This window comes from Nylanderia fulva, unplaced genomic scaffold (genome assembly GCF_048542155.1).
Source record: "Nylanderia fulva isolate GAGA-0341 unplaced genomic scaffold, ASM4854215v1 Scaffold184, whole genome shotgun sequence".
Classification (NCBI taxonomy): domain Eukaryota; kingdom Metazoa; phylum Arthropoda; class Insecta; order Hymenoptera; family Formicidae; genus Nylanderia; species Nylanderia fulva.
The window spans coordinates 188995-204092 of NW_028190097.1; the positions used below are offsets into that span (position 1 = coordinate 188995).

General features: G+C 36.3%; 2 protein-coding genes across 2 annotated transcripts; both read right to left on the reverse strand.

Annotated features, from left to right (window-relative positions):
• Positions 1 to 11814: 11814 nt before the first annotated feature.
• LOC114936737 (uncharacterized) lies at positions 11815 to 12558 on the reverse strand. Its single transcript, XM_029310031.1, has one exon. It carries the CDS (start codon positions 12556 to 12558, stop codon positions 11815 to 11817), a length of 744 nt encoding a protein of 247 aa, XP_029165864.1.
• Positions 12559 to 13921: 1363 nt separating this feature from the next.
• On the reverse strand, positions 13922 to 15025 carry LOC114936738 (uncharacterized). Its single transcript, XM_029310032.1, has one exon. The coding sequence runs from the start codon at positions 15023 to 15025 to the stop codon at positions 13922 to 13924; it is 1104 nt and encodes a 367-aa protein (XP_029165865.1).
• Between the last annotated feature and the right edge of the window lie 73 nt (positions 15026 to 15098).

Consider the following 15098-nt stretch of genomic DNA (forward strand, 5'->3'; position numbering starts at 1 on the left):
GAGAGACGAAGAAAAATATATGGTTGCGTTCTCACGAGAATGGGCGATGGAGGGGCCCATTCTTTATTTTCAATATTCATACAAGAATATAAATTCATTCTGTTGCAATTGAAATAAATGTGCAATGTATCGTTAAAAGTTATTACAATTATACAAACATTTACATATATGATTAAATAAAATATATATGTATACTATAATATAATTATATATTTTATATATGTACATATATACCATATATTTCAATTATTTTGAACTGTATTGCATAAATTGTTACTTATACAAAGTTATGTGATAAGAATCGAAAATACATATATTTGTAATACTTGAATTACTAAAAAGCTGCTCTATATATCTGTACTTTAAAAAGTAAGTGATATCCTAAAAAAATCATAAAAATGAAAAGGTCAGGCCATGTTCAAAAGATGGTACTCAAAAATTTAAACGATCTAATAATAAATTATCACGAAAAGTAACTGATATGTTATTCAAGGTGCCAGTTCAAAGTGAACATACGTAAAGTGTATATTATCTAAATTTAGTAATAATATATTACCATGAAAAGTAACTGTGATATTTTATTCAAGGTGCAAGTTCACATTGAATATACATACATATAAGTAAAACTGATTACAATTTGATTCTAGAAAATAAGTGCGATATGTTATTCTTAGTGCACAAAATATAATAGTCGTTTATAGAGATTTGATTTGAAATTCATACTAGCCCGTACAATGAAAAATAATTGCTCGTAATTCCAGAGTACCAATTTGTTAATTACTCAGAAAAATAACATGGCGGCCTGCTCTCAAAAAACGATGTTTCTCGATGTCCATTTAGAAATAATGTCGAAGCTCTTACAGAATAATTACTACAACATTTGAAGTACGAAAAGTATTACATTAGAAGAAGATTAGATTAGAATAAGGATTCAACGTATTTTTAAAAGCTCTACACACAACGAAGTGAATATACAAAACTATATACAAATACCTTTTTCTTCTGTGTTTCTGAAGAAAATCTTTTAAATAGAAAATAGTGTCTTGCGATCATGAAGAATAGGTTTTAAATAGCAAGGTTTCATTTGACTTATAATTTTCGATATTATTCACTTAATTAATATGTAATTTTTTATTGTATATTACGACAAATAATCAGTAAACTTTTTAAGCGTATAGCTTTATTGTACTTGACCTGAGAACTGTACATTTATAAATTTTACTTAATATACACCCGTTTCGAGCAACAAGGCAAAGTTTTCTGATCAATAACTTACTCCCTGAAAATACGGTATAACACAAATCGGAAGTTGATACGAAAATTCGAAATTTTACTAAAGAAAAATTGGAGGTTTTTAATTTATACAATTTTCACAACTCTTATTTCAATTATTTATTCTACCCATCGAAAGTTTTTTGAGAGCAGGCCGCCATGTTATTTTTCTGAGTAATTAACAAATTGGTACTCTGGAATTACGAGCAATTATTTTTCATTGTACGGGCTAGTATGAATTTCAAATCAAATCTCTATAAACGACTATTATATTTTGTGCACTAAGAATAACATATCGCACTTATTTTCTAGAATCAAATTGTAATCAGTTTTACTTATATGTATGTATGTTCAATGTGAACTTGCACCTTGAATAAAATATCACAGTTATTTGTCATGGTAATATATTATTACTAAATTTAGATAATATACACTTTACGTAGGTTTACTTTGAACTGGCACCTTGAATAACATATCAGTTACTTTTCGTGATAATTTATTATTAGATCGTTTAAATTTTTGAGTGCCTTCTTTTGAACATGGCCTGACCTTTTCATTTTTATGATTTTTTTAGGATATATATATATACCCATTCCTCCTAAATTCTGTATTCGCGTAAATCCCAATAAAATATCTATATACATTTTATTTGTGGAAAAACAACCATTTCTGGATTTCCATCGAACCTGGTCAATTCATATCCCACAAATAATAAATAATAAATAATCAATAATAATTAATAACAACTATCTTATCAATACTGCATTTTCTGAATTATTATCCATTATAAGTGTATTTGAAGTTACATTGGGATCTGATGATTGTAAGTTTTCCGATTGTTTTATAAGTTTATCTAAAGTTACTTTGGGTTTAGATTCTAACACTAGCTTTTCTAATATATTTAAAAAAGATAATATATATTTTAAAAAATACTCAATAATATAAAAATTATTTCAAAAAATTGGAAAAATGCATGTGAATAATAATAATAAGTATTGTAATTTACCAATAACTTTTCCGAATTAATATTTGGTTTAATATTTTTAACATCGTCTGAAATATTTTTGTCGACGTCGTTTACATGATCAGAGTTTGAAAAATTTGTATTATCAACTTCTAATGTATTATTCTGGAAAATATATAAATATAAAATATATATTTAAAAAATATTTTTATAAAAAATGATTGTAAGAGCGAAAAGTTATGTATACATATATATCCTACATATTTTATTATTATATAATTACAAAAAAATAAAAATATACTTAGACAAACACGGTGAAATACACTACAATGATGAACCTAATCGGAAATATGCTTGATGATGGGGACTAACTTTTTGATGCTGGATAACATCTAATTGTTTCAATTCTCATATTAAGCAGTTCTGATGATATTCTCAACTAATAATGTGCAAAAGGATTGATGACGTGGAATGAACTGTCAACTTGATCTAATAACAACAGTGAGCTCGTTGCATATTTAAAAGTTACCTTCTCAGTTAAAAAATGGTTAGCCGATCAAAAACAATATCTATTTTTAATAAATGATATAAGCGTCACCCAATATAAATTTAATGACTCATCAAACCAAAGGTTTATTACAAAATAGACTCTAATGCGTAATATTTTTTAATTTTATTTTTTAAGGCTAACAGCCGAAACGTTTATTTTTTATTTTTTATTAATATCATTGTATATACTAACAAATAAAGTAATTATGTGTTGACATTACATCTCTAACTAATTTAATATGCTCGTTATGGTTGGCCCTGTCTTTCTAAATCTTATTTTTATAATATTACACGAGCCTTGTCTTTAAATATCTAATTTTAATCTTTATTAAATTTATTATATAATTTTTTATCATAAAATATATTAAAAAATCTAACCATTGATGATAAATTAGTATTTGTATAGAAACGATATATTAAATTCCACCCAAACTAGCCAAAGAAAATTTTTATTTTATTTCCACAACGTTTTGACTATCTGTTTTTGGTCTTTTTCAAGTGAAAAATTAGAATGATACAATTAATTAAAAAAGGTAAAAATTTTTTCTCGACCGTACTGGCAAATATTATTTATTCAATCACAACGTTTCGACCCTTCTTTGAATCCTTATCAAGTGATCTAGATATACATAGACAGAGATTAATACATTAAAAAAACAAAATTACTTCATTAACAATATTACAAAATGATAAAAAGAAAAAGAAGCGAGACTTACTTGTAAAATTAAACATAAAATTATAATTCTAAGATATCAAGAATGAACATAGTGTCGGTTTGACAACACGTCAAAACTCTTAGACGAGTTATTGGAGACTAAACGACCTTTATTATTTTGTCGTAGATATTACTTAGATTGTCAGTATCCTTTTGTAAATTAATAGCGTTATTATTTCCCTTAATAAAGAACATTTCAGCGATTTCTCTTTTTCTTACGTGTTTTTCACTATGCAAGATAACAGATGAAGTCCAGTCAAAATCGTGATCAAATTCAATTTTATGTTTGCTGATAACTGATAAATTACTCGAATGCATTTTGATGTTGCTGAAATGTTCCTTTACACGTGTACAAAGATGTCTTTTTGTTTGTCCGATGTATGACACGTTGCAATCCTTACAATTAATTTTGTAAACTACTTCAGTTTTTTTATCTGTAGGCAGTCTATCTTTGTCGAGTGTGATTAAATGATTCGGTTTTTTAGGAACATTATGAACAACATTAAATCCGATATTTTTAAAAATTCGATCGATATCGCCTAAGCTATTAACATAAGGTAGTGAAATAAAAGGAGACTTATCAATAATATTTCGCTCATTACTCGATTCATTCATGTTTCTGTGGTTTAAAAAATTAATCCTTTTTTTAACTCAACAATCGATTACATGTTTAGGAAAGCAATTATTAAATAAAATCTGTTTCACGATATTAATATTCTTGTCGTGAAACTGGTCATTAAATAAAAGAATCGCGTGATCTACAAGATTAAAAATTGTGTTCATTTTATATTTAAAAGAGTGGTTGGAAAAGAAATTTATATATCTGTTCAAACACGTTTCCTTCCTGTACCAATTTGTTACAAGCTTTCTACTTGACCGAGAGATCGTTGTATTCAAAAAATTAAAACATCCGTCTGATTCCGTCTCAAATGTAAAGGTTAAACGGTGGTGATAGTTATTAAAAGTATCAATTATTTCATGGATTTTTGTCTTTGGAATAATAGCGAAAATATTGTCAACATATCTATAATAAGTCAAAACATTAAAACTAAGTTGATTTAAACACTGTGTTTCAAGATCATTCATCACCATGTCTGCCAAGATGGGTGAGAGAGGAGATCCCATGGGACTGCCAAAGATTTGTTCATAATATTGTTCATTAAAACTAAAACTATATATAATAATCATTTTTACTCATTACTACGGTGATCTGACCCTTATCAGCCCTGGTGACAAAAATATCTTCATTATCCAAGAACATAAGAGAACATAACAAATTTAGAGATTAATCACAAGAACATTCCGAGTGACGTACTAGAAACCACCAGAATTTCAGTAGCTGATTCTCTCAAGAAAAGATTTTTACCTTTTTTAAATTCTGTCTGGCGATTCTCAAATATCTACGTTCTTACAATTAATTAAGATTAATAAAAATAAACATTTTGATGTTAAACGCAAGAATTAAAATTTACATACTTTCTTAATAAAAGCGCACTTAGTTGACACTATTGTCATTATTAAACAATATTATTATATTGGAATTTTTAAAACATTTAAAAAAACTGTTGAAAGAACTTTTGAAAGAAAATAACCGTATCTTATTGTTATGATGGGTCGTCAAAAACTGAATATATAGAATTTATACGACCTTTATAATTTTGTCATAGATGTTGTTTAAATTTTCTGTGTCTTTATGTAGGTTAACTGTATTATTAACTTTTTTGATAAAAAACATCTCTGCAATTTCTCTCTTTCTAACATGTTTTTCATTGTGTAATATAACGGGTGATACCCAATCAAATTCATGTCTCAATTCTTGTCTATGTTTGCTTATGATTGAATGATGTGTTACATGTAATTTTATATTGTTAAAATGTTCTTTCATACGAGTACGCAAATGTCTTTTTGTTTGACCGATATATGAAGAATCACAATTTTGACAGTCAATTTTATACTTAGTATTTGTATTTGTATGTTTTTTAAATGGTTTTTCATTTTTTATTTTTATTTCTTTTGATTCCTCAGATTGAATTTTCTCTGATATCGGTGAACTTTCAGGATCACATTTTTCAAATTCTTTGTTTTCTTGCTAAGTTCTACATTTTCAAAATTGCCATTCAATACTTTTTGTTTTAAAAATGACACTTTATTTGAACCCAAATAAGTATCCAATTAAAATTTTAAAAATATGTAAAGAATATTTTGAAAATATATAAAGAATAATTTTATATTTTTATTTTAATTAAAATATGTTTTTTATAGTATTTCTTGTGCACAATGTAAATTTTGCAGAAATTTTATATATATTTTATCTACTATACCTGAACATTATAACAGGAAAAACACACAAAGTATTTCGTTTAAAACCGTTCTACTACATTGCAAATCAACTAACAGATTTTTTGCTTCATTTTGTGCATATAATATATCTGGAAAATACATATTTATAGATAAAATAAAATTTTATTAATACAATGACGTATATAGAATTTTATATTTTTAAAGTAGAAATTATTAGCCTCTTATTTCTGTAGTGCACAACTTCTTTTAATTTTTTATTTTCCATTATTGATATTTTTAAATCAGTCTGTAATTGTAATTTACTTTTTTTAATTACAGACTCTTCTTCAGACGTAGCACTATCACTTTCACAGATTAAGTTTTCAAACTAAAAGTGTATATATAAAAATATATATAATTTGTTTTAATAAAATAATGTTAACATTTTTTAATTTTATACTAATATACTTAATTTTATATTATCTTATTTTAATATATTTATAACATTTAAAAATACCTCATTATCATTAATGTCTTATTTTAATAGTTTTTAATATTTTGTTCAACATTTTGCCATTTCTCTTTTCAGCTACAACTTTTCTAAATGATTGTTTTTCATTTTTATTAGACTGAATATAAAATTTGTATAAAAAATATAACATCATATGCAAGGTAATACAACAAAAAATATATTATTCAAAAAATAATTCAATCTATAGCCAAAACAATTTTAAATCGAAATTAACATATAAATAAAAATTAATTAAACCTTTTTAATCAATTTATCTGTCTTATTGCTTGTGGATGGAGCATATATTCTATGTCATCATCAAAAGCCTTTTTCATTATAAGGTGCCTATTCTGCTTTGTTGTACTAATAACATTATTTTTTTTGTAACAAATCTAATTCAGCACTCATGTTCGTCCAATCTAATAATATTAAAAAAATTATATAATTACATAAATAATTTTTATATTTTATAAATATACTTTTTACACTTTAGTTTTATTCCTTTTGTTATTATAATATATAAGATAGAGACGCATTAAAAGATTATAGGAGAAATATTAAAAGATATAGCTAACATTATTAAAATTTATTTTTAAAATAATCACTTACCACCAAATCCAAGAATTTTTACAGCATGAACCTCTCCCAATCCTTGTCTGTCAAACCTTTACAGATGGTTTTCATTTTCCGAGCTGATTGCACATCACATTTTGGCCACACTATATTTCTATCTCTTTTTCTTTTCAATAATATTATTCAGCTCTTCTTTGGTCACAGTTTCATTTAGCCAACACGTATAACCTATGGCTAACGCCTCATCTTCGTTTAAAAATTCTACTATATAATATGCATGATTTATTGTCTATCAATAAAAATACTCTTTTCTATTATTCCTTTTGTATATCGTTTAAACAGATGTTAATAATAAAACTTCACATATTTTGCACGTGTACAGGTTATATATATATATATATATATAACAGATAGTGAAAATTTCGTGTATTGATTTTCAATAACTTGGTCGTAATGGCTGCTTTTTGTCTTTTGCGACAACAATATAAGTGATTTTATGGAGAGAATACTTTGTGTTCTTTCTACGTTTCCGAACGCACACGAGTGTTTACAAATGATTCCGAATGAATAGGCGCCAGGCGCCAGTGTGCACATCATACTGACCTTTGTTGGTTATGCGAGGTTAATTTTTCTTTATTTCCTTGAATAATATCTCTAACAGCACACATCTCGAAGACGTTCGGAGAATATCCCGAGTATGTTCGAATGTTCTCTGGATATTCTCAGAATGTTTTTCGGATATGGTGTGCTATTAGAGATAGCATTAATAAAAGTATGAATAAACGTGGCCCTTATTTTCAATATCTAAGAGATCCATCTGTGCTTGTACCATATACAACTGTTTATGACCGTATTAAAAAATATAAGAATGAAGTAGTGCTAGCAGATTAACCACAGATACGTAAAACTATATTTATATATAATAGTAAAAACTTCTTCATTTTAGAAAGTAATTAATAATTATAAAGTAAATATTATTATATAAGTATATGTTCGAAAATCGAACGTCTAAAGAAAGCTGAAAAGTATTAAAACATTATTGCATTCAAATTCATGCAGTTTGCTCATTTAACATGCAACATGCATCATGCTTAATTTTATACTATAAATACTATATCAATTATATTATTTTCAAATAGCGCTCGGCCGCAAGGTATACGTATACCCCGCGCCTGCGAAAAGAAGCGCTTACATCAAATCACATATAATTGTAAACACCTCGGTCGCGCGAGAGAAGATACAATTTAGTTCGTATAATAACAAAACTACGATGTGCTGGAAAGTAAATAATTACACTAAACGCTCTTTCGCCCTCAGCCGAACGATAAAATAAAGAAAATTGTTCTCGAATATTCCAGAAATTCGAGCTTATAAAAACCTCCTCTCTCGTGACCGCGGGGCTCTTTTCCGATTGCTTGTTGCGTCAAGAGTGTGCTTCTACTTCACGAAAAAGATCGCTTGTCTTTTTTCGTGTCTAATTACCGTTGCTTGCGGAACATTTAGTTATTCATTATCGACTCGGCTATTTCTTTTAGTTTATTCTTATCAGTTAATTCTCTGGCAATTTCTGTGCGGTTTAAACAATTGTAATCTTTGTTGTTCGTAGTGTAAATATATTTTTGTTCACGTTACGCGAGTGTCGAGTGCAGTGCTTCTCTGTCTTCTCGCTTCCGACCTTTCTATCCTGCTTTTCGTCGCGCACAGTATATATGTTCAATATGCAAATGTAAAATTTATGGTTTGTAGAAAAATCGATTGTCGAATCAATAATAAAAAGTCAAAGTTGTTTATATGTTTATCAAAGGAAAAAAAAACCGTCGTAAATCAACAGGTCATAAACCTGTTGCCAAAAACTATCGTGAAAAATAAACAATTAACGGTATCGCAACCGTTTCGCCGGATACCTATATCGCGACAAGCATGCGCAGCTTATAACATGCAGTTTGAATCACCAATAATTAATGCGCTCACACGCTCGCGCATGTCAAATCCGCGTCTTTTTGCGAATCTCGTCGAAGCAACCAATTATGAACCATACTCTCAGGTTACCTCGAGCACAATTAAAAATGATAACTTATTAACTATTACGAGGCCATGTGTAACGAGCAAATAAAAAATTATTATAAATTTTGGAAAAACTTTAATTTAAAAAAACCAATTACAAACGTTTCGAACTGTACTCAGTCTTCTTCAGTGCGCAATAAACATTATAATAAATAAATAAATATAACTAAAAATTCTAATAAAAAATCGCAATATAATGTCAAAATAAATTAAATAATTATGTCAAAATTAAAAGGCGAAATACGCTAACAATAAATTTAAATTATTAAAAATAGTTCAACCCGAACAGTCCCAATTAGATGCAAAAATCGCATTAAAATAATTTATCCGGCTAATCAATATTATTTTAAAAATTATTATTGAGAACTCGGAGTGGCACTTAGACATTAATCCAAACCAACCGCTCATCGTTAGTCGGCGAAAGGCTATCCGGCAATGATCGTGTCTATCATCTTCAAGTTTTTTTAAATATTATAAACTGAATTTAAAAATAGAAATTGATTTATGTATGTGTAAAAAATTAAGAATTAAAAATTAAAAATTAATTAATTGTTGCTTACAATTGTCTCCGAATAAATTAAGATGACCATGCCTCTAATTGTTGTTGAACTTAGTACTTGACTGATGTTGAGTCATTGGAAAAGTTGAATATATAGGTGTCAATTCGCAAAAACATAAACATTTTAATAAGTCTAAAAATTTCCTATTTCTTCTAGAATGTCAAAATAAGCGTTGTTGAGCAATTCAGTGTCTGTATTATTATTTATACCGTGCTTTTGTTCCTTTATGTGTATCATCTCCGAGATAAGTCTTTTATAATAGTTAGATTCAATATCAAGTATTTTGACGTTATCCCAATCAAAACATGTTTTTTATCTACAATATGTTCCGAGACCACAGAATGCTTAGAAGAATCAAATTTAATGTTATTTATATGCTGCTTTAGTCTAGTACTTTTCTTTTGGTTTGCCCAACGTATGAAGCTTTACAGTCTTTACAATTAATTTTGTAGACGACATTATTATTGCTATTATGCGCATTTTTGTCCTTATGGACTCTGATGAATTTGTCAAGATTATTAAGACAACGGTACCTTACTCTAAAATCTGATTTTTTAATTGTCGATGCCATTGTTTCCGAGATGTTATTAATATAGGGGATCACAAAAAATTTTTTATTATTTTCCTCTATAATTTCTTTTATTCTATTGTTGTTAAACTGCAAATTGTTTACTACTTTTATTCTTTTATTTATTTCTTTAAAAATTAAATGAATAGGGTAACCGTTGTCCAACAATGTTTCAATACACAGCTCTAGATTTTTCTTGTGATATATGGGATGAGATAATAACAATGCTCTATCGATCAAATTATAAATCACTCATATTTTGTGGCACATGGGGTGATTCGATAAGAAAAACAGTACTCTGCCTGAACAAGTCTTTTTTTGAAACCAGTCCAAGTGTATGACGTTGTCGATGATCTTAATGTTTAAATCTAAAAAATTTATGCTTCTATTAATTTTGTATTCAACCGTAAATTGTAGTCGTTGATGGTAACTATTAAACTTATTCAATATACAGTCTATCTTATCCTTTGGTGCCACCATAATAATGTCATCTACATATCTATAATACATTCCGATATTAAAATCCAATGTGTAAATAATCCAATGTGTTAATAATCAATTCCTCCAGATCTTGCATAACAATATTAGCAATTATTGGCGATAACGGGGAACCCATAGGCATGCCATAAACTTGTTTGTAAATAATGTCATTAAATGTAAAATATGTTGACGACAATATAAATTTAACCATAGAAATAAAAGCATGGTATAAATAATAATACAGACACTGAATTGCTCAACAACGCTTATTTTGACATTCTAGAAGAAATAGGAAATTTTTAGACTTATTAAAATGTTTATGTTTTTGCGAATTGACACCTATATATTCAACTTTTCCAATGACTCGACATCAGTCAAGTACTAAGTGTTCGTTTATCGGCTCGGTCTGGAGGCGCTCTCCGGATTTGGAGCTCTTCCACGTTGAGGGAAGGGTATCTCAAGAGATAACCGCGTTTTTTGTCAATCACTGCACTTTATTTGATTGATTACTCTACAAAACGTTTCGGCTTGCGCGAGAGCGCTACAAGGATCGCGGAGATACGAATTTTGTTGGACACCGTTTTCGTACGTTTGAACTCACTCGCAAGTCGCTAGTATTACTCGAGACGGTCCTCAAACGATATAGAGAAGACCAGCGCGAAAAACTAAGCGAAGCCGCGCCGCTCCGCTCCCCCGCCCCGCCGCTCGCCCTCAGCTCCTCGATCCACCGAGTACAAGGGCGGGCCGGGGAAAAGACAGAGCCTGAAAACGAGGACCGATAACTCGGTCGACGCAATTCAAAAAATCCTATCCGTTAAATTAACGGACATGCCGCCCGCCTCGTCCAGTCGACGAAATTCGAGTAACAAATTGATTTACGACTAGAACAAATTAAGAACAAATTGAAATAAAAGAACGAATTAGTAGTGAATTAAGAAAAACCAAAAGTAAATAAAACTACGGAGAGGTGTCAGGGCGTGCCCGCGAGGACCAGTACGCGATTCTGTCTCAGCGACGCCATGACCACTCAATCACCCGTGCCCCGCAGCTCTTCTAGGATTCCGACGCCATCGGTTCTGCGGCCACGGGTAAGGGGCATATCCTAGCGATGGGCCGTCTCAGCACCGTCGTTGCCGTACGAATCTCTGCAACGCGGACACAGCCGTCTGGTCCGGGGAAGACCCGGGTAACCCGGCCTAGTAGCCATTTGGCCGGCGGCAGCAGCTCGTCTTTTACCAGCACCATCATGCCGGTGGCAATGTTGGCCTGCTCCGTAGTTCATTTGGAGCGCTGCTGAAGCTGATGCAGGTACTCCGAGTGCCACCGCCTCCAGAATGACTCCTTTATGACCAAAATCAGTCGCCAACGCGATGCAGAATGACGATCGATCTCCGGGGCCTCCGGCAGGGTGCAGAGCGCCTCGCCCACCAGGAAGTGCCCTGGCGTTAGCGCCACCAGGTCCGAAGCGTCTGAGCTCAATGGGCACACCGGTCTGGAATTGAGGCAGGCCTCAATTTGACACAGCAACGTTGACAGCTCCTCGTAGGTCAACGCATGGTCACCAAGGATGCGCCGCAAGTAGTGCTTAACCGAACGGACTCCCGCCTCCCAGATGCCCCCGAAGTGAGGAGCCTGCGGGGGGATGAATCTCCATTCGGTCCGGTCGTTAGCCAACAGTTCTCCGGCTTCCTTATAAAAGTCGGAGGCGGCATGGAATCTGGCCCTCAAGTCAGCGTCAGCTCCGCGAAAGTTAGTCGCGTTGTCGCTGAGCAGCAGGCGACAACGACCCCGACGGGAAGTGAATCGGCGAAATGCCGCAATGAAGGCCGGTGCCGATAAGTCCGATACGGCCTCCAGGTGGACCGCTCGGGTCGTTAAGCAGATAAAAAGACAGATGTAGTCCTTGTAAGCGGCATGACCTCTTCCTCTTTGCGCGCGGATACGCAGGGGACCTGTGTAGTCCACCCCTGCTGATGCGAAGGGTCTTGGGGGGCAAACCCGCTCGGCCAGCAGCTTACCCATCTTCTGTTGCACCGTTTCCGCCCGAAAACGCACTCTCGAGCGATCCTTCGGGCTCAAGCAGCCACCCCCACGATCCAGAAGCGGTGAAGGAGATAGCTCCGCATGAGCTGTGGTCCCCCATGCAAGGTTGCCGCATGCGCGTCGCGAAGGACCAGTTCGGTGAGGTGACCCTCCTTTGGAAGGATCAACGGGTGCTTCTCCGAGAAGGGCAGCTGAGCCGACTGAAGCCGTCCTCCTACTCGCAAGGATCCATTCTCGTCCAAGAACGGGCTCAACGCTCGCAGAGGCGAGCCACTCGGCAGCGGGCCGCCCGCCGTAAGCGCTCCCAGTTCCCCTAGAAACTCCCGTCGCTGCGCCACTCTCACCATCACGAGCAGGCTGGCTTCCAACTCCGCGCTGGTCATGAACCCGCTTCGGTCCCTGACACCGCGAGCGCGCCGGAAGAACCGGTAATAGTAGGCGACGACGCGGACTAGCCGAGTCAAGGTTGAGAACCGATCCTCGAGGAGTTCCTCTCGTTCCTCCGGAACCGCCAGATGTATTACCCGTCTCTCCTCCTTCTCGTGGTGGGAACCAAGGTCGCCCGTCACCGGCCACGTGGAGGGCGCATCATGAAGCCATCCGGGACCCCTCCACCATAGATTCAAACCGAGGAGCTCCGAGATCGGAATCTCCCTAGTCGCTAAGTCGGCCGGGTTTGCAGCAGTGGGGACGTATCTCCATTGGTCACTCGGAATCAGGTCCTGCTCAGCCACCCGGTGTGCCACAAACGGTCGCCAGCGCGACGCATGCGACCGCAGCCAGCAGAGGACGACCCGAGCATCCGTTCAAGCGACGACGGGCACGCCCTCCATGTCGAGGTCTCGAGCCACCCGGCGTAGTAACCGAGCCAACAGAACCCCACAGAGCTCCAATCGAGGCACGCTCTACGTTTTGATTGGCGCCACCTTGGTTCGGGCCGTCAGCAAGGTCACCTCCACTCGTCCATCCTGCTTCGTGACCCGGACGTAAACGGCCGCCGCGTAAGCCCTCTCCGACGCGTCCGAAAACCCGTGCAGCTCTATCTTGTCCTCAGGGCTGACCTGCATCCAGCGAGATATTCGCAAGGCCGCCAGCCCGGGCAGTGACGCGCGGAAGAGGCCCCAGGCCTCCGCCAGCTCTGGTGGAAGGGGGTCGTCCCAGCCGTGTCCCGCAAGCCACAGATCCTGCAGGAAGATCCTGGCATAGATCAGGACCGGAGCGACCCAGCCCAGCGGGTCGAAGAGTCGAGCCGCCTCAGACAGGACCGCTCACTTCGTGATTGCCTCGTGCTGCGGGAACGCCGCCACCCTGATCGACAACGCATCCTCGTCCGGGCGCCATATTACCCCAGAGCGCTCACATCGTCGAAGGCCGGGAGCGGCGTCGACTCCGGTGACGTCTGCGGGAGGAGCTTCCGCGCATTCGCCGCCCACTTGCCCAGCGCAAAACCTCCAGCCTGAAGCAGTGCCACTAATTGCAGCTGAACCTCCCGAGCCGCAGTCGGCTCATCTCCACCCGCCAGGATGTCGTCAACATAGGAATGTTGCAACAGGGCCGTCGCTCCCAGCGGAAAACGCATAGCCTCGTCCCGAGCCAACTGCGTCAGCGTGCGTATAGCCAAAAAGGAGGCAGAGGTCGTCCCGTAAGTAACTGTCTGGAGGCGGAACTCCCGAACGCTCTCCGCAGGGCTAGCACACCAGAGAATTCTCTGCAAATCCACGTCCTCTGGATTCACCCGGATCTGCCGGAACATTTTAACAATGTCGGCCATGAATCCGACCTGGAATTTTCGCCATCGGGTCAGTATGACCCACAAGTCAGACTGCAACCGTAGACCTGGCAACAGACAGTCATTTAGTGAATGGCCGGAGGAAGTTTGGAAGGACGCGTTAAAGACCACGCGTATTTTTCCCGAGGGATCGTGAGCCTTGAAGACCGCGTGGTGTGACAGATAGTAGGACACCGACGGACGGGGAGCACCAGCCGGCACAGGATTCATGTGCTCCAGCGCGAGGTACTTCACCATAAAGTCGGTGTAGCGTTTTTTCAGCTCGGGCTTCCTCGCCAGACGCCGCTCCGAGCCAAGCAGCATGGACAGCGCTGCCGAGCGCGACTCACCCAGCTGACCGAGCCGATCCAAGTTGCAAGGCAGTCGCACGACGTATCTTCCGGTCGCGTCCCGGAAGTGCGTTTTCTGGAAATGCTCCTCCGACCGGTCCTTGTCCGGAGTCGGAACGCGCTCAGCGGCAACCTCCTCGAGCTTCCACAGACGCCTAAGGGTCGCCGACAGCTCGTAAGCAGGCTGAGTGAGTAGCACAGTCACCGCACACGTTGCGACCGGAACTGTCTCCTCGATGGCCATCTCGCCCGTTAGGACCCAGCCGAAAGCGGTAAGATGCGCTTCAGGGGATCTCGGTTCGCCGCAGCGGACGGCTGGCCGCTTCATCTTGCCGTAGATGTTGGCGTCCAGTATGACGTCTACCGTAGCCGGCGTCGCGTAGTCAGGATTCGCCAGCGAA